The following is a 20,590-nucleotide window of genomic DNA, read 5'->3' on the forward strand; positions in this document are numbered from 1 at the left end:
TCTTATACAGCACTTGGATAACTCCATGCCCAGCAGTAGGAGTTATTATTATTATTAGGTATAATAAACTATAATTCTGCCTCGAGGATGCCAGTTTTTTTTTAATATTCCATATCAGTTCATCTTTCTGAGAGTGAGCAAGGCTTGTCTCACTCTTCCACTTTCCTTCCTCTCTTTCCTCTTTCCTTTCCTCCAAGAGTGTATGTTAAGTAACTCTTTGCATGTGACTGGCTGGAGCACTGTGTTAAGACAAATTCTGAGTGCCAGAATTCTAAGTTCTTCTAATCTGGAATTGATTGGCAATCAATTCCACTTCACTAACACAAAACTAAGGAGAGTAAATATGAGTGCTTGGATTTACTACTAATGCCTCAAGAAAAAAGAAATCTTCTAATGATGGGTATTTTAGATAAGGTGGGAGCCTTCAGAGAGCAGTCATTTGGAAGAAGCTGATGGGAGCAGATACACCTTATTGCAACATAAAGGGTACCTCAACATAGCCCTGTTTTGAAGTGAATTATTGAAGCTGATGGGAGCAGATACATGTTGTTGCAACACAAAAGGTACATCAACATGGCTGTGTTTTGAAGTGAAGTATTAGGCCTATGGCTGATTATTATCATTCTGTATTGATTTCTTTGACATACTAAAGTTCACCTTTTAGTGCCGTGTGGAAGCCAATAGTGGGAATCATTTTTTTCAGTGGGATCTGTCATCTGGGCCTGTGAATGATTTGAGTGAAGTGTGCTCACATTTGCTGTCACATCTCTTGCCCATTCTTCTAACCTCTACAAACAACTTGTTTCAGGCTCGTTGATACGGGCCCTGGATGAGCAGTTGTCTTGGCTTTCCTTCAGCATCTTCAATGTAGCGGCTCCAAGTTTTGTGTCCCGACATGGCTACAACCTAAGGAGAGAGGGCAGTGCTAGAAACTTGGGTCTTCTCCACATAGCTCCCTCCTTTCATCATGGAGAAAAATATTTCCAAGATGTCCCCACAAACATTGCTTTAAATCTAACCGGCCATGCTTGGTCATATGGCCAATGTTAGCTGCAAAGGGAGATGGGAAAATAAAATTTGGCTTTTCTGGGTCATAATGAAGGCAATGGGGTAAGGGATTAGGAATGGCTATGGGATAGACAACCAGTAGTATCTGCCGCAGTGCCTGGTTGTTGTGAGAATGAAATGAGTTCATGCACGTAAGACACTCAGCACAGTACCTGGCATGAAGTCAATGCTCAAGAAACATTTGAATGATAGGATGAAAATAATTGTGTTCATTTCTCTACCTCTCTGTTTATCAGTCTATCTATTCATCTATCCATCCATGTATCCATTCATCCTCCCATTCAACCACCTATCCACCTACCCATTCATCCATTTGTCTGTCTATCTATCCACTCATCCATCCATTCATTCATCAATCTATCCATCCATCTCTACTTCTTTGTTGTTTTTTGCAGTGGACTGTCACCAGGGTTCCCCACTGATTCCTTTTGTTGGGTGAATTATTTGATAAGCTCTTTGAAATAGAGGATAAGAATCCCCCCAAAAGACACCCATGACTTCTAAGGATGATGGGCTGTTAACTGAGGGGCTTTGTTTTGCTAAGTGGGCAATGCAAGTTGAAGCCTAGAGCTGAGTTTCCCAGGAAAACAGAGATTTTGGAGATGGTATGTGAAAAAAGACTAGGAGCGAAGGGGATATATTATAAATGGGCAGTGTAAGGAGGGCCTCTGAGAGAGAACAGGAATGACTAGTGGAAATTTTCATTTATTTATGTGATGTGTGCAATGCAATGTAAACTCCTTTTGTTTTCTCTTCATCATATCTTCAATATAATCCACCTCATTTGCTAGTGTTTTTGAGATGGATTTAAATTTTTAGGGATGAGTAGCAGTACTGAGTCCTTCTTTGAACTGGCATAGTTCAAATCCAGAGATGCCCATGTAGGACCGGCCACATATGGGTGACTTAATGAAAAATGGAGGCCGGATTGGATCATATCCTCTATTTACTTTGGTCCAGGAAGGTAAATATGGATTGCTTTCAATTTTTGACTCCATCCTATGAAAAGAGGCCATGAGGAATCAGCTACTATGTTTCTTAAATTCGCAGCTGGGAGGAGAATGTCTTTGTATATGACCTCGTGAACAGCTGTGTTCCCGGCATCCCAGCTGACGTCTGGACAGGCCTTCATGATCACAGACAGGTGAGAAAGCAATGGCCATTGGGCCCCCTTGGAAGCTCCAACCAGGATTCTATTTTGATTTAATAAGCTTTTCACATCAGTGCAAGGTCACGGCTATGCACACAGCATATAGAGAGAAATCAGACACCAAGATGTCACAGTTAGAGAATGACCAATTTGTGAAAGACATTTAATGATGTCCTACTAAATGATGGGAACAGATAGCATGGTCAGAGAAAACCTGTTTGGCTTGGATTCTCTTAAAAAAAAAAAAAAGACACTAGGCTGGGTGCGGTGGCTCATGCCTGTAATCCCAGCACTTTGGGAGGCCGAGGCTGGTGGATCACGAGGTCAGGAGTTGGAGACCAGCCTGGCCAGCATGGTGAAACCCTGTCTCTACTAAAAATACAAAAATTAGCTGGGCACTGTGGTGGGCTCCTGTAATCCTAGCTACTCAGGAGGCTGAGGCAGAAGAATTGCTTAAACCCAGGAGGCGGAGGTTGCAGTGAGTGGAGATCATGCCACTGCACTCCAGCCTGGGTGACAGAGCAAGACTCTAACTTGAAAAAAAAAAAAAGACACTAAAACATGATTAGATGTGCAAGAGATGTTGGAGGGGAAATATTTGTGAACGAAAAAGAGGAAGGAGGCATAAGTAGGCAGGGAAGGACTCCAGACAACACCATGGGTCTAAGACATGTGAAAGAAGATCAGAGAGGAAGGACTGGGTAGGGAGAGCCTCAGATCGCAGCACAGTGCTGAGAAAGTCTTGGCTAGGCCAATGGGGAGTTCCCGAGGAAAGATGCCCAAGACTGGAATCTTGCACTGGGCAGGAAAGCACCAGCACCATTACCCCGACATGCTGAGTCACTGGCTGGGAACAGCCTGGAGGAAGCATTGTCTCACTGTGAATGCAATGGCAGCTCCAAAGAGGCAGAGGCATATTCTTATCACAGACAAGGCAGTGAATCCAAGGTGGCAGGAGACCTGGGGCTGTCCATCAACTCTGCTTTCTGCTGGTCCTCCTGAAGGCGATCTGGGTAATGTACTTCTGTGGTTGCCACAGCCCTCATTCGTAAGAGATATATAAGTTAGTGTCTAATGGGTAAATAGGAGTTAGCCAGAGGTAGTATATTCCAGGTAGAGGGAACAGCACGGTTCAACATCCTAAGGAAGAGGAGGTCGTGGCACATTCAAGGAAGTTAATTAAGGAAGACCATTGTGATTAGAGCGCAGAGTGGGGTAGGGGTGGGTGTATAATAAGGCTGAAGAGGGTAGCTTGGACCAGATCTCTGCAATGTCACAGCAAACTCCACCTGCAGATTTTTGTCCTCAAATTTTTCTTGGGCAAACCACATACTGAGTCTCTATTTTGCATGTATGCTTCTTGCCTTGCTCAGGGCACTATAGGGAATAAGGTTCCAGTGCCAGCTCCTTTTCTGCCACTTACTGGCTGGTAGGTGACTTTATGCAAATTTAAAAAACCTCTCTGAGCCTCAGTTTTTGTGTCCATAAAATGGGGATGAAAATAACAGTGCCTTGTGAAAAGAAAAATAAGTGAGCTAATGTATGTAAAGAGCTTAGCGTGGTGCTTAGCATACTATAAGAACTCATTAAGGATGATGAAAATTGCTCTTAAAGTAGCAGAAGTAACAGTGTAGTCAGACCTGTGTTTTTTTGTTTTTTTGTTTGTTTGTTTTTTGAGATGGAATCTCGCTCTGTCACCCAGGCTGGAGTGCAGTGGCGCAATCTTGGCTCGCTGCAACCTCCACCTCCTGGGTTCATACTATTCTCCCGCCTCAGCCTCCCAAGTAGCTGGGATTACAGGAAGCCGCCACCATGCCCGGCTAATTTTTTGTATTTTTAGTAGAGACTGGGTTTTACCGTGTTAGCCAGGATGGTCTCGATATCCTGACCTCGTGATCCACCTGCCTCAGCCTCCCAAAGTTTTGGGATTACAGGCGTGAGCCACCGCGCCCGGCCTATTTTTTTCCCCTTGAGACAGGGTCTTGCTCTGTTGCTCAGGCTGGAGAGCAGTGGCGCAATCACAGCTCACCGCAACCTTGAACTCCTGGGCTCAAGCAATCCTCCCAACCTAGGCTCCATAGTAGCTAGTACTACAGGCAGGCACCACCACACCTGGATTGTTTTTTAATTTTTGATAGAGACAGGGTCCTACTATGTTGCCCAGGATTGTCTCCAACTTCTGGCTCCAAGTGATCCTCCCACCTCAGCCTCACAAAGTGCTGGGATTATAGGTATGAGCCACCATGCCTGGTGATTTTTTAAATCAATAGACTTCAACTGGCAAGAACACATAGAGAAGTTATAATTTTAAAAACACTAAAATGTCCATTTATAATAGCAACTCTAAAATTGGATTATAACTACATTAAATCAGAGTTAAAGAAACTTGTATTGAAAGACCTAATAATAATAATAATAATAAATACAAGAAAATGCCTTTTCTTCTTCTTTTCAGAGCTGGGCACCATGTGTCAGGCATTGTACTAAGTCCTTCACATGCTTTAATTTGTTCAACCGTCACAACAACTCTCTAAAGGACATATTAACTCCACCATACAGATGTGGAAACTGGGGCTCAGAGAGGTTAAGTAACTTGCCCAGGTTGCAGAGCTAGGCAGTGGGTGAACATGGGACCTCAAGTTCTAGTCTCTGTCTTGGAAGTAGCATGCTATTCCCATTATATGACATGGGCTCCATAATTATCAGTGCTTTGGGGATACTTTTCTTAAAACTTAAATAAATGGAGAAATGGCTCCTGTTCCTGGACAAGTTGTAAAAATGTAGTTTTTTCCACAGTTAATTTGCACATTTATTGCAACACCAATCAAATTCCCAACAGGACTTTCCTTGCAATTGGACAGAGTAGTTCCACCCTAGGCAAGAAAAACACGGACTATTTAGACAAAAAGAAAACAGATGGAAAGTGACTCCCATCCACTGGCAAAGTGTAGTAGTTAGGGGTCTTGGGTACTTGATTCAGATAGACCTGGGTTTGATTCCCAGCACTAATGCTTTATTTGCTGTATGAATTTGGGTAGACCAATCTGAGTCTCGGTTTTCTTATCTGTAAAATGGGGCTGATGATGCCTGCTTTTCAGAATGGTGAGGATAAAATGAGTAAAGTGCCTGGCATGGCACATCATAAGCCCTCAACAAATGGCAGCTAGTAATAGTAGTAATAATAACAGTCAGATTGGTAGCAGTAGTATCAGATAGCAGTAGCCTCAATGAGGACATCTGTGCAGAGGTGTTAGAAATTAAGTTGCTAAGATGTCTGAGCTGGAGCTGCCTGGCTCAAATGCCTGATCTTCTTCTCCTTGGCTTGCTTCTTTGTCTCTCTGGGTGGAACCCTCCCAGGAAGGGCAGTTTGAATGGACTGACGGCTCATCCTATGACTACAGCTACTGGGATGGCAGCCAGCCAGATGATGGCGTCCACGCGGACCCAGAAGAAGAGGACTGCGTGCAGATATGGTACAGGCCTACCAGTGGTGAGTACCCCTGAGACCAAGGCTCTTGCAGGGGCGCCCGGGAGGCATCACAGGTGGGGAGGGCGGAGAAGGGCCTTGGGGGAAGAGGAGCACCTGATGGCCTGAGACTGGCAAATTGTTCAGCACCTTGGAGAGCGGTTGAGGTCACTAGGGTGTTGGGGGCATGGCCATTCTCCACAATGGATATGCTTTAAACAACATTAAATGGGGTTTGGTTGACACATAAACTCCAACTTGGATGAAAAGACATTATAAATAGAAGCATGGGGGGAATAAAGACTTGTATAGAGAGTAGTCAAGGGGTGATGCTTCCATGTCAACTCACCAACACATCAAAGTGCAAGCCCCTTCCCCAGACTCATGCTCCTGAAGCAAGCCACATGTGCAGTGGCATGAGGGTGTGGATAGTGACAAGAGTATAGACTTGAATTCAAATTCTGGCCCTGTTTCTTTCTAGTTCTGTGTCCTTGCAGAGAATTACTTATCCTCTCTGAGATTCTGTTTCTTCTTCTATAAAATGGGCTTAATAATTTGTCCTACCTACAAGACTGCTGTGAGGATTAAAGGAGGCACAGTTGATATAGCACCGTGGCAAGAGCATGGACTCGGGAGTTGACTGCCCTTGTGTGAACCCCCGCTCCACCCTTAATGTGTAGCCCAAAGAGAATGCCTTAACCTCTTGGTGCCTCAGATTCTTCGTCTTCGAAATGTGGCTAATGATACTTAACTCACAGGTTAATGTGAATAAAAAAAGAAGATAGTGTTCATAGAATAGCTGCCATGCTCAGTATTCAGTGTTAGCAATCACCGGCATCATCATGAATCATCACTTTCACACCAATCTTAAGAAATAGAAACAATATTCCCATTTTGCTGATGAGGAAAATGAGGCTCAGAGAAGTTCAGCAACTTGTTCAAGGTCACACAGCAAGCTAAGTAGTGGAGCTGGGTTTCAAACCTAGATCTACAGAACTCCAGACCCAGACACTTAATTGTTATTCCCTCTTTGCTCTTTTTTCTTTTCCTAGTTAGGGGAGGGAGGTAGAGAACAGCTTTTTTTCCTGGGAGCCCTCCTGGAGCCTTGGGTAGCCAGAGTTGGGCCAAGCCTCTGGCTGAAGTTCGTCCTCCCATCCAAAGTGACAAGCCAGGATCAGCTTTATGCAAGAGTAAGGCTGGACAGCAGGCTTGTCAAGTATCAGCAAGAAAGGGCTGCCAGCATAGACACAAGGCCTGTTGGAGATGGCTTTTACTTCAGAGGAGTGGTGGGGTTACTTTTATCTTGGCGGATGGATTTTCACCCAGATTCTCTGCTTCTTTCCATCACAGCTCTGAGGTCATGGAATGATAACACCTGCAGCCGGAAGTTCCCCTTTGTCTGCAAAATCCCATCTCTGACCATTCATTGATCCTGTCTTGTCCTACTGGTGTGAGCTCAACTCTAGTATCATCCTGTAGCTGTACCCAGTGTAGAATTGACATTGAATACATGTAAAACATACATAGGAGGTAAATCTCTTGGACAGAGATTTTAAACAAGCAGATCTTAATTATACAGGGTGGTCACTTGGCCAAGTGTCAGGAAAGCCAGCTCAAATTGGCTTAATTAATTTTTTAAAGTGTTTTTTTTTTAATTGACCCAAGTAACAAAAATTCAGGGGTTGTTCTGATTCAGAGTTGAATCTCACTGGCCTGGCTCAGGTCACATGCCCATCCCTGAAGCAATCACTTTGGCATATGCTAAGTGGCTAGCTCCTGCTTAGCTGCACATCTTTGGACAAAATGGGGTGGAAGTCACATCATCAGAGGGGCTGGGAGTGGGGGAAAATGGCGGGGGGGCGGTTGGTCAAAGGATACAAACTTTTGGAAATAAGATTAATAAGTTTGGGAGACAATGTACAGCGTGGTGACTATAGTTAATAATAATGTATTGTATTCCTGAAATTTGCTACGAGAGTAATTTTTTATTTTTTTGAGACAGGGTCTCACTCTGTTGCCCAGGCTGAAGTGCAGTGATGCAATCACAGCTCACTGCAGCCTCAACCTCCCGGGCTCAGGTGATCCTCCCACCTCCAGTCCCCAGAGTAGCTGGGACTACAGGACGCTACAGGCGCGTGCCACCACATCTGGTTAACTTTTGTATTTTTTTTTTTAAATAGAGACGGGTTTCATCATGTCATCCAAGCTGGTTTCGAACTCCTGGGCTCAAGGGATCCACCCACCTCAGCCTCCCAAAGTGCTGGGATTACAGGCGTGAGCCACTGTGCCCAGCCAAGAATACGTCTTAAATATTCCCACCACCACATGGGCTCAAAGATGAGGCTGGTTCTTCAAAGGAAAACAAAAAGATTACCAAACTCATAAATTGCTGGTGGGAGTGTAAAATAGTGAAGTCACTGTGGAAAAGTTTGGCAGTTCCTTAAAAACTTAAACATAGAATTACATCTAACCCAGCAATTCCACTCCTAGATCTAGACCTAAGAGAATTGGAAACAGGTATTTAAATATAAGTGGTCGGCCGGGTGTAGTGGCTCATGCCTGTAATCCCAGCACTTTGGGAGGCTGAGGAGAGAGGATCACTTGAGCCCAGGAGTTGAAGATCAGCCTGGGCAACATAGTAAGACCCCATCTCCATAAGAAATTTTATTTTAGTTAGCCAAGCAAGGTGATGCACATCTGTAGTCCCAGCTGTTTGGGAGGCTGAGATGGGAGAATCACTTGAGCCCAGGATATCAAGGCTGCAATGAACCATGATTGTGCTTCTGCACTCCAGCCTGGGTGACAGAGCAAGACCCTGTCTCAAAAAACAAAAACAAAAAAATATGATCACAGCAGCATTATTGATAAAAACAAAAAAAAATGAAGACAACCCAAGTGTTCACCAACAGATGAATGACTAAACAAATGTGGTCTATTCATAGGGTGGAATATTATTCAAGCACAAAAAGGAGTGAAGTAACGATAGATACTACAACCTGAATGAACCTGAAAAACATTATGCTGCCAGTCACAAAAGACCACATGTTGTATGATTCCATATATATGAAATATCCAGAATAGGCAAGTCTGTAGAGATGGAAAGTGGATTAGTGGTTGCCAGGGGATATGTGGAGGGGGAATAGAAAGTGAGTGCCAATAGGTATGGGATTACTTTGTGGGGTGACAAAAATTCTCTGCAATTAGATAGTGGTAATGGCTGCACGATATTGTAAATGTACAAGAAGCCACTGAACTGTACATTTTAAAATAATAGTTAAAATGATAAATTTTACATTATATGAATTTTTAATTTTTATTTTTTGGAGACAGGGTCTCACTCTGTTGCCCAGTCTAGAGTGCAGTGATGCAATCACCTATCACTGCAGCCTCGACCTCTCAAGCTCAAGTGATCCTCCTGCCTCAGCCTCCCAAGTAGCTGGGACTACAAGAGCACACCACCTCTTCAGCTAGGTTTTTTTTTTTTTTTTTGTAGAGACAGGGTTTCCCCATGTTGCCCAAGCTGGTGTCAAACTCCTGAGCTCAAGTGATCTGCCTGCCTCAGCCTCCCAAAGTGCTAGGACTACAGGCGTGAGCCACTCTGCCTGGCCCATTACATGAATTTTACCTCAATTTTAAAAAATGTTACCAGAAGAAAGAACGCATGCCAGGCAGGGAAAAACAATAGATATTTATTAGCAGAAAGAACATTGAACAGAGAGGCAGGAGGCCTCAGTTCCATTTCCAATTCTGTGAGCCTTGTTTCTGCTTTGATATGGACTGGGGTTGGGGGGAACCTGAAAATCTGGGCCCTCCAGTACCAACAAGGAAGCACAGAGAGATTAAAATGCACACAAAAAAATCAATTGGCATTTGGTAAATTGTGCACCTTCTCAGATTTTTGCAGGAATATTCTTCTGAAAAGGCTGTTAAAATGGGACTTTCCTATTGCTTCAGAATTGGCCCTGGGACCTACAACTGAAAGCAACAGGTACTAATTACCTCTCATTCTGAAGAGAGCAATGAACACATGGGACCATTCAACTACCCTTAGAGGTTATATAATGGTTTGCAGACCTGGCCTTACTACAATCGACCACATGAGTAGAGAAAGACAAACACTGAGATCCTTGGCCTTGTGGGGAGCATAGCGCCCACAGTGAAAAGGGTTTTTACCTTTTCTTCCTTTGAAAGTAGGAGGGGTTGCTTTCTCTCCATCTACAGTGTCAAGTGAGCAGAGCTTTAGGAAATTGCTTGTAGAGATTGGAGTGCCCATAAGAAAGATGCACTGGCTTCTCACTCCCCAGCAGAATGCTGTCTATGCTGTTAAAAATTCTGCCCTCCCCAGTACTACACTGGAGAGGAACTGGGTCAGAGACTTCTCAAGAATGCTTAATGCACCCAGACATGGTGGCTCATGCCTGTACTCCCAACACTTTGGGAGGCCAACACAGGAGGATCACTTGAACCCAGGAGTATGAGATCATTCTAAGCAACATAGTAAGACCCCACCTCTAAAAAGAAAATAAAAATTAGCCAGGTGTGATGGCATACACCTGTAGTCTGAGCTACTCTAGAGGCTGAGGTGGGAGGATTGCTTTACCCCAGGAGGCTGAGGCTACAGTGAGCTGTGATCATGCCACTGCATTCTAGCCCGGGTGACAGAGTGAGATCCTATCTCATTAAAAAAAAAAAAAAAGGATGCTTTACATATTTATCCCTGAGAATTTAGGAGTGTAAGGAGGAAAACTTTTTCTCTATCCTCTTATGTTCCTTTCTGGAGGCCTGTGAATCAAACTGTCAAAAGACAGATTAACAGAAGAAAAGGCATAAGAGTTGTATAGGTGTTTTTACATGGAGAGGGACTTCATAGAAAAGACGTGAAAACCCAAAGAGGTGGTTAGAGTTGGGGGCTTATCTACCATTTTAACAAAGGGGGATAAGTTGTGGAGAAGTGACTAGACAAAGGAAAAGAGGGTTGGCTTTCTAGAGGCAGCAAATTGTGGGAAGGTGACTAGGCAATGGATGGTAGATAAAGACTGTTTAGTCAGGTTTGTTATGTAGACTCAAGTGATCTCCAGGGTCTTTCAACTCTTCCTGGTACAGGAGAGGGGACCACCTTTACAGATGGAAATTTATGTTACATTTACAAAGGGAAATTTATGCTCTGCTTTTAGGCAAATGTGGAGTCCTAATTAGGGAAAAGGTGTCAGGCTGGCGGGACCAAGGGAAAGCAAAAAGAGAAAGCTGATTAGCTATAAGTCTGCCTTTCTTCATGGTCCAGGACACAGAGCCTTCCTGCACAAAAAGCTCACAATCTTCTTGCACCCAGCACTCACCAGATACCTGCAAGTTAGCTCACTGCAACCCTGGCATTATCAGTGCTGCACATAGCACTCTTCAGCATAAGCACCATTCTATAACATCCCCAGCAAGCCTTTGTTTCCTTGCAGACAGCCCCTTCTCTGCTGTGCTGCCCATTGCAACCTTGCAACATACTTTCATAGTTTCTCTAATAAATCTGCCTTTCTTTACCTACAACTTCTTGGTAAATTCTTACCTCTGCACCACTGGCCCCAGATAGTTGCCAATCACCCATGACTGCAACAGGGGGAGGACAGAGAGCTATTCTCTAGTCTGCCATTTATTTTTATTTTTTTAGAGATGAGGTCTCACTATGTTGCTCAGGCTGTTCTCAAACTTCCAGCCTCAAGCGATTCTCTCTCCTCGGCCTCACGAAGTGCTGGGATTACAGGTGTGAGCCACTGCACCTGGCCTGGCATTTCTTAATTGCCTTTAACTCAAAACAATCCTGATGCTAAAGTGGCATATTTGGGGATATCATATTCTGATCCCTCTTAGAGGCATCCATGAACAGATTCGGATGCCTACTGGGACCCCAAGTTAGGAAACTTCTTGTCATTTCCCAAAGCAGAGGGGGAAAGAGGCAGTGGCAAGTGGGCCTGGAAAGAAAAGGATGGACCCATGAGCCTGGATGGTTCGGAAAAGGGCTTTAGTGGCTCCCCCTGGCTCCATGAGAAGAAGCACAGAGGTTAGAGTTGCTGCTCTGTGCCTCAGCTGCCCATTCTGTAAAATGAGGACAGTAAGTATGTACCTCACCAAGGTCAGAATTCAATGAAATAATATATGTGGAGGCTTTGAACAATGCCTGCACATCGCGCTATGTAAGTTAGGTATTATTCTTACTGTATTGGTTGGCAAGTGCTACAAAAGTGCCATGGAACAAGCCACCCCAAAACTCAGTGGCTTAAAACAACCATTGTTTATTATAACATATGCATGTCTGTGGGTCAGCTGGGATTTGGCTGACCTATGCTGGGCTTTGCTGGGCAGCTCTGTGACTCATTGCAAATCTCGAAGATAGCCAGGGTGCCTCTGCTTCACCATGTGTCGGGAGTGCCAACCTCAGTCTTGGGCTGGCATTACAAACTGCCTTAATTAGAAGGTTAATTGCCTTTGAAGTTCAGCACTCTGAGTTCTGAGCTTGTGTTGTGCCAGACCCCTCTTGACTCCAACAGGGATGGCACCATGTCCAAAAGGCTAAAGAAGAGACCCAGAACCAGTGAAAGAGGCATAGCATTTATTGGGATTTACATACAGGGTGGTCTAGAAGTGTCAAACTGAACAGGAAAAACACTATCACCATCCTTGAAGGGGGATCTGGGTGGCGCATCTCCATGTTACCACATCCGGAATCAAAAAGGCATGGATTCATATCCCACCACTGACACTTATTGTGTGAGCTCATGGAAGTGGCTTAACCTCTGAGTTTTGGTTTCCTCTGTAAAATGGAGACACAGTCCCTTCCAGCCCTGACTGTGATTTATCTGGCAGCTTTGGGACCTGAGGAACTCTGCATAGGTGACTTTTTCAGAAAACTAAAATTTATTCCTTGAGCATCACAAGTATCTCTGTTTTTCAATTTTGGATGGAAATCTTTCTAAACCATGTTACGCATCTCCCTGCTTCCTTAAACAGAAGATCCTCAAGGAGATTCACCTTTTCTTGATTCAGGGTAATATGCGCTGCATCTGCTTCAGGCATTTTTGTCTTCTGTCATATCTGGGTGCCACTGTGCCAGTCTCTGACAGCCCGCAGGACTCACAGCCTTTCCTAGATTGTTGCTTCTGGGACGCTGGGGGCAGGGAAGCCAGGCAACCAAGCCTGAGAACAACCCCAGGCAGAGAGAGAGAGAAGGAGGAGGAGAGGGGAAGGAGGAGGGGGAAGAAGGAAGAGGAAGGAGGAGGGTATGAGTGGAGGGGGAGGAGGAGAGGGGAAGGAGGGGGAGGAGGAGGGGGAAGGAGGAGGAGGAGGGGGAAGAAGAGAGAGGAAGAAGGAGGGGGTGGGTGGAGGGGGAGGAGGAGGAGAAGGGGAGAGGGGAGGAGGGAAAAGAGGGAAGGGAGGAGGGGGAGTGGGGGTGGAGAGAAAAAATAGACAATGTGTGACAGATTAATAATAAATGACAGATAAAGGATGGATGGATGGATGGATAAATGAACATGACAGATATTGTCAGAGATAGATGATAGGTAGATAATAGTCTATGATATGGTAGCCATGTAGCTATCCATCTGTCTGTATATCATATCTATATGATAGTCCTTGGATAGTCATGTATGGATAGGTAATAGCCTCTCCCCTAGGGAAGATAGAGAGACAGACAGATAGACGGATAGGCAGGGGCTCATGACTATAAATATATGTCACCTATACAATCATTGTAAACAGAACATAGGACCATATTGTGTGGCTGCAGCAAAGTATTTAACTATTCTTGTACTGTTAGCTATTTAGATTGCATCTAATTTTTCACTGTTACAAATAACACAGTGATAGGCATCTCTGTACACATGTTCAATTATATTCTCAGGGATATATTCCCAGAAGTGGCATTGGTAGTTCAAAATGTATGCACATTTTAAAGATAGAATTACTTTTTATTATACAAAATAATGCAGGTGGCTTTTGGAGGTGATGAATATGTTTATCACCGTGATTGTGGTAATGGCCTCATGGGTGTACGTATGTGCCCAAACTCATCAAATTGTATGCCTTAGACACTTACAGTTTTTAAAATATACAATTATACCTCAATAAAGCTGATTTTTAAAAATGTATGTGGACTACAAAAAAAGGGAAGGTGGTGTGTGTGTGCCTTCTACAACCCCACCAGCCAGAGATAACCACTACTGACCACAGTAGTGGACTGTTTTCCATCCATGTGTATTGTGATGGCCATGAGAATGCACCACGCAGACCTTCTACTACCAGGGGCATGATTGACTGAGGGCCCCAGGTTTTGTGTTTGAAACTCTTCCCTTCATTTGCACTCCCAGGTAATCACTGAGCGACGTGGAGTACTAAGGCAGGCATATTCCTGGGAGACACAAGATTCCTTTGGTGGTGAACTTGGCTGAAGGAGGCCCCAATGGGCCTGCTGAACTTGCCTTAGACTGCAGGATGATCTAGGACGCCTCCACCCTCTCCTTCACAGGGCATCACACTTGCATCATAGTCTGACTATAATAGGGAACATTATGTCATTTATGTTCATAAACTCCCACAGAACTACACTCTGTATTTCTATAAATGCATATATCTGTAAATAGAGATTAAAAGGCCTGGAAAGATACACGTGAAACTGATAACAGAGAGGACTTCAGGGATTGGGGGAAATGGCCCCAAGGCAGAATTTTAGATTTGTCTGTAATGCTTGATTTTTTTAAAACGATGATCATATATTCGTGTATGACTTGTGCAGCTAAAAATACAGAGCTATTTTAAAAATGAAACATATTTCAACCCAATTCTCTCTTATAACCTTTAGGGCTAGGTTTGACTTGGCCACAAACCAGGACCAGCTGCAGTGGATTGGGACAAAACACTGACATGTCTAGCATAATTATTGCCAAAACGCTTTCAAGAAGCGATGCCAACGTACACCCTAATCTAGGCAAAGATGACAAAAATAATAACATTCATTGCTGGTTTTGGTTTTAATTGATGATTCTTTGATTGCTACTGAAGATGAGCATTTTTTTCCTATGGTATTTTGGCCATCTTCTGGACGTGGTAGGGAGAGGATGCCAATTTTTCCACTTGCTCCTAGGCTGGAAAATGCCCACCTCCCACAGCCTAGGGACCAGTTAATTAATGCCTGCCCCACCCCCTCTAAACCAAACAACAACCAGGCGTTCAGTGAACTCCGCCTCCGCAGAAACCTGTACTTTACCCCGCACCCAACGGACTCATCACTATTTGCTTTACAATAGAAAGAATCCACCAGTCACATGGGCCTGTCAAAGCCAAGACTTCTGGGGAGCATTGGTCTGCGTTAATAATACCATAGATCCACGAGGGCGAGTCTCCAGCTGCGCTGTAAGTGTGGATGCCAGGAAGAGATTGGGAGAAGCCCTGCAGGAGCCCTCAGAGACTCCATATGCCCCGCTCTCTTCCATGTAGGCCTTGGCAGCTTGATGTGAGCTGGCACCTCCTTGACAAGTCTCGCTGTGCCTCATCCACCAGCAGTGTTATTAACTCATTACCTTTCATCCATGCAGGCCAGCCCACTGCCAGCCCCAGTCGTTGGCCTGCACCCTCACCCTCTGTGGGCTGTCTCATGGAGGAGGGTGTTGCAAAAAAGGTTGCACTACAACCTGGTCCTGTCGGGAGAGTCCTTTCCTGCTCTGGGCTCCACTTGAAGCTGACAACCCTTCATGCTTCCTGGAAGACGTGCTGAAGGAGCATCCCTAGGTGTAGAATTTGTTGCCTCCAGCAACCAAAGAGCCCTGCCAGTCATTGTGCTTCTTTCTTTGCCAAAACCCTGTTTCTAAAAAAAAAAAAAAAGCCAAGCATGGTGGTGTGGCTCTGTAGTCCCAGCCAGTTGGAGGCTGAGGTGGGAGGATAGCTTGAGCCTTGGACAAGGAGGTGGAGGGTGCAGTGAGTTGTGATTGTGCCACTGCACTCCAGCCTGGGTGACAAAGTGAGACCTTGTTGTCTCAAAAAAGAAAAAAAGGAAGAAAGAAAGAAAGAAAAAAGAAAAAAATATGAAATACCAGTTCCAATTTCCAATGTTTATGAATAAAGCCTTATTGGGTTAAAACTGCACTTTAGCTGTATCCCAGTAAGATTACAAGACATGATAATTTGTCTTTTACTTTGGAGTAGATGTACCAGCATTCTCCTGATTCTTGAACTCCTAAAAAAGCTTTTGGGTTTTGTTAGTTTGTTTTCAGTTGAGACAGGATCTCACTCTGTCACCCAGGCTGGAGTGCAGTGGTGTGATCATAGCTCATTGCAGCCTCGACCTCCTGGGCTCAAGCTGTCCTCCAACCTCAGTTCTCCCAAGTAGCTAGGACTATAGGCATGCACAACCATATCCAATTTTTTCCTTCTTTTCTTTTCTTTTCTTTCCCTTCCTTCCTTCCTTTCTTTTCTTTCTTTCTTTTTTTTTTTTTTTGAGACAGGGTCTCTTGTGTTGCCCAGTCTGGCCTCAAACTCTCGGTCTCAAGTGATTCTCCTGCCTTGGCCTCTCAAAATCCTGTGTGTCAGGATTACAGGCATAAGCCACCATTCCCAGTCCTAAAAAAAAAAAATGTTTTTTAGGAGTCCAAGAATCTTTTTGTTGTTGTTGTTGTTTTGAGACAAAGTCTCTCCCTTTCACCCAGGCCGGAGTGCAGTGGCTCAATCTTGGCTTGCTGCAACCTCCGCCTCCCAGGTTCCAGTGATTCTCCTGCCTCAGCCTCCCAAGTAGCTGGGATTACAGGTGACCACCACCATGCCTGGCTAATTTTTGTATCTTTTTTTTTTTTAGTAGAGACAGGGTTTCATCATGTTGGCCAGGCTGGTCTCAAACTCCTGACCTCAAATGATTTGCTCGCCTTGGCCTCCCAAAGTGCTGGGATTACAGGCGTGAGCAACCACGCCTGGTCCAGGAATCTATTAAATTTATTATACTAATAATAGAGTGGTAGGAGAAAAATGATAGGCACCACAATTTCTCTTGGGGACAGAACTGCCTTTATTCAGGAAAACGTCTTGATACTGCACTTGATGCAAGCAGAAGAGCCAAGGGAACAAAAGAGGTGGCCAAATTGCATATTCAAAACGAATTGGAATTTGGGAAAGAAGTGAATGGAGAAGCTAGCTCACAAGGATTTCTGTGACATGAACCCAAGTATAATTGTCAGAAGGTTAAAAAATAACTGTCATACAAATACATGGTAAATATGTATCGAAGAGTTATTTAACTCATTTATGAAGGAAACAGCAGGAGGGTAAACTGGTTCAGAGACAGGAAAACCAGTGCACACACCCCACCAAATTTACACACACACCCATGCACATGCATTTAGTGGGACCAAGAAAGGTGAAATGAATGTCTGAGTTAAATACAAAACTAGTTAGTCATCTACAGAACGATAAAACCTTTAGGCTAATCCACCATCTGTTCTTGTATGGCCCATGAACTAAGAATTTTTTTAAACAGTTGACAAAAGAACAGTATTTTGCAGCAGATGAAAATGACACAGGGCCAGGTGTGGTGGCTACGCCTGTCATCCCAGCACTTTGGGAAGCAGAGGTGGGAGGATCACTTGAGCCCAGGAGTTCAAGACCAGCTTGGGCAACATAGCAAAAACATGTCTCTACAAAAACAAACAAACAAACAAACAAAATTAGCCAAGCATGGTGGCGTGGACCTGGAGTTCCAGCTACTTGGAGGCTGAGGTGGGAGGATAGCTTGAGCCCTCGAGAAGGAGGTAGGGGCTGCAGTGAGTTCTGATTGTGCCACTGCACTCCAGCCTGGATGTCAAAGTGAGACTTTGTTGTCTCAAAAAAAAAAAAAAAAAAAGGAAAAAGGAAAGAAAATAATATGAAATACCAGTTCCAGTATTCATAAATAAAGTCTTATTGAGATACAGCTACACTCATTCATTTATGCGGTTTCTGTGTCTGCTTTCACATTGCAATGGCAGAATTGACAGCAACAAAGCCTGTATGGCCCACAAAGCCTAAAATATATATTATCTGTTTCCTTACTCAAAGTTTGCTGGCCTCTGTTCTAGGATAATGACATGTCAATAATCTTTGAGGTTATTATCTTCTCTACTGGACAGAAATCAGTTGCACCCCTACAGGACAAAAATCATTTGCAACCTCAATTTTCTACAATTTAACATCTAATGTTATAGAATCCGGGCCCTAATCAATAATAAAATCAACATTACATCCTCTAGAGAATCAGATAACCCTTAGGCAGACAGTTTTCTAATTTGATTTGAAAGTTACGCAGCTATCTTTTTACTTTATTCCAAACTTTCAGATAATTGGTCTTCACACTTGAAACCAAAAGATTGGTAATATAGACACAATATAGGTCTACAATTTGTGATCTAGAAGGCCACTTCCTCCACGGCACTTCTCTGAATTGAAGATCTGAAAGCCCTTTTAGGAAATTAGAATGTTGAGGCTTCTCACTAAGCAGAGGACAATCAGGTCTGTTGAAAAAAGGAGGGACCACGAAAAGAAGGTGGCTTGAAGGTTGAATTTGTGAGCCTCGATGCATGGTGCCACCCTCAACAGGTGGCTAGGGCCAATGGCTGACTGGTATGGAGGTACAAGAGCTCTGTTCTCTTGCCTCAAATCACAATAAACTCTGGGGGGCAATTTAGACTCTAGAGCTCACCATGGCATCAGGTTGAGGGTAGATTTCCCTTTCTTACTTACTTTATTCCAGGCTTTCTTACTTCTCTTCTTTCCAAACAAATTTCTCCAGTGAGCACGCCCTCAATAAGTCACATACACTTTTGTCTTAGACTCTGCTTTTAGGAAATGTGAGCTCAGAGAGCAGGAATTCCTGAGTATCTGGAAATTGTACCTGTTAAGTGCTGGTCTGGGGGATCTGAGTAGATGGTAATGACTCTCCATCCCTCTATGAACATGTGAAATGTCAAATTCTAACATGTCTATCTCATAAATTCAAAATATCCCCATGCCCCTTAGACGTTTCTGTATTGATAAGATATAGGAAAGAAGGGAAGCAAAGGTGGGGTGTGCTATGGCACCATATGGTGACTTCACCCTCATAACCCCATCTCAGAAATATGTGGCTAAGAGGTGGGAGGCAGGGGCTAGAAACAGGAGAAATATGAACTGGCATAAATATTCTAATGGGATGAAATCCCACCATTAGCACTTGGACTTTGGGTCCAGCCTGCTGGGAACAAACTGTGAAACTCCCTGGGCGGGCAATGACTCTGTGACGTATTGATAAACCTAAGATCCAGAGTAACCCACAGTTAAATATAAAAACCCACCTACCCTAGGGCTGGTGAGGTGGGGGTTGGAGGTGAGGGCTAAGGAATACAGGGCTTTCTATGTGGGAGCATCTCTACAGGCTGCTTGGACTTCGTCACAGCATGGTTGCTTCCGAGTGATAGGAAGTAAATGCTGGGAATTAGTTTTTCTCTTTCTTTCTTTCTTTCTTTCCTTCTTTCTTCTTCTTTCTTTCTTTCCTTCTCTCTCTTTCCTTCTTTCTTTCTCTCTCTCTTTCCTTCTTTCTTTTTCTTCTCTTTCTCTCTCTTTCTATCTTCTTTCCTTCTTTCTTCTTTCTCTCTGTGTTTCTCTTTATCTTTCTCTCTCTTTCTTTCTTCTCTGTCTCTTTCTCTTTTTCTCTTTCTTTCTTTCGTTCTTTCTTTCCTCTTTCTCTCTTTCTTTCTTTCGTACAGGGTCTCGCTATGTTGCCCAGGCAGGCCTTGAACTCCTGGGCTCAAGCAATCCTCCCTTCTCTAAGTGCTGGGACTATAAGCATGAGCTGCTGCATTCTACAGCTGTGAGTTTCCTGAGGTCTGGGCCTGGAAACTGGCATGGAGTCACTTCTGCCATATTATTCTAGTCAGGTGGTCATTGAACCCAGATTCTAAAGAAGGGAACATAGACCCCTATCTCTCTCAATGGGAAGTGTGGCAAAGAATTTGGGAGCCGTGTCTGAAAACAGTAACATGGGATAAACATGGACAAGGAGAGATGAGTGGGTTCTAACAGAGGTCCTGGCTGGGTGCAGTGGCTCATGCCTGTAATCTCAGCACTTTGGGAGGTCAAGGTGGGCGGATCACTTGTGTCTAGGAGTTCAAGACCAGCCTGGGCAATATAGCAAGACCCCATCTCTACAAAAAATGAAAATAAAAAATTATCCTGGCATGGTGGCATGCATCTGTAGGCCTAGCTACTCAGCAGGTCAAGACAGAAGGATCACTTGAGCCCAGGAATTTGAGGCTGCACTGAGCTATGATTGTACCACTTGTACTTCAGCTTGGGTGACAGAGTGGGAGCCCCATCTCTAAATAAATAAATAAAGAGAGGTCCTGATTCAGTTTATGAATCCCATGTAACCTAGAGAGAAAATAGCAGAAAATGTATGGGTGAAACCTTTGGTGATGGTTAATTTTTTGTCAATTTGGCTAGGCCACAGTATTCGGATATTTGATCAAACACATCTGGATGTTGCTGTGTAGTTTTTACATGAGATTAACCTTTAAATCAGTAGACTTTGAGTAAAGCAATTACTTTCCTATGATGGTTAATTTTATGTGTCAATTTTACTGGACCATAGGGTGCCCGGATATTTGGCCAAATATCATTCAGCGTGTGTGTCTCTGAGATGAAATTCACATTTGAATCGGCAGACTGAGTAAAGCAGATTGCCCTTTCTAATGTGGGTGGTCTCATCCGGTCAGCCGAATGCCCGACTAGAACTAAAAGGCTGACCCTCCCCTGAATAAGAGAGAATTATTCTTGCTTGACAGCCTTTGAACTGGAACATCAGCTTTTTTCCTGCCTTTGGCTCAAACTGAAACATCAGTTCTTTCTGGGACTCAAGCCTGCCAGCC

The 20,590-nt window shown here is 44.0% G+C and overlaps 1 protein-coding gene across 2 annotated transcripts in view; it reads left to right on the forward strand.

Annotated features, from left to right (window-relative positions):
* The window catches only part of CLEC19A (C-type lectin domain containing 19A), a 36,825-nt gene extending 16,235 nt beyond the window's left edge, over positions 1-20,590 (forward strand). Inside the window, exons 3-6 of one of the 2 annotated variants that reach the window (XM_054454182.1) lie at positions 2,119-2,212; positions 5,576-5,708; positions 7,035-7,134; positions 20,507-20,590. In XM_054454182.1, coding sequence (XP_054310157.1) covers positions 2,119-2,212; positions 5,576-5,708; positions 7,035-7,114 — 307 coding nt within the window. In that variant the 3' untranslated portion in view covers positions 7,115-7,134; positions 20,507-20,590. Of the gene's footprint in view, positions 1-2,118; positions 2,213-5,575; positions 5,709-7,034; positions 8,982-20,506 lie in introns of those variants that run through there. The other variant, XM_054454183.1, reaches the window with a different exon arrangement.

Source organism: Pongo pygmaeus, chromosome 18 (genome assembly GCF_028885625.2).
Source record: "Pongo pygmaeus isolate AG05252 chromosome 18, NHGRI_mPonPyg2-v2.0_pri, whole genome shotgun sequence".
NCBI lineage: Eukaryota > Metazoa > Chordata > Mammalia > Primates > Hominidae > Pongo > Pongo pygmaeus.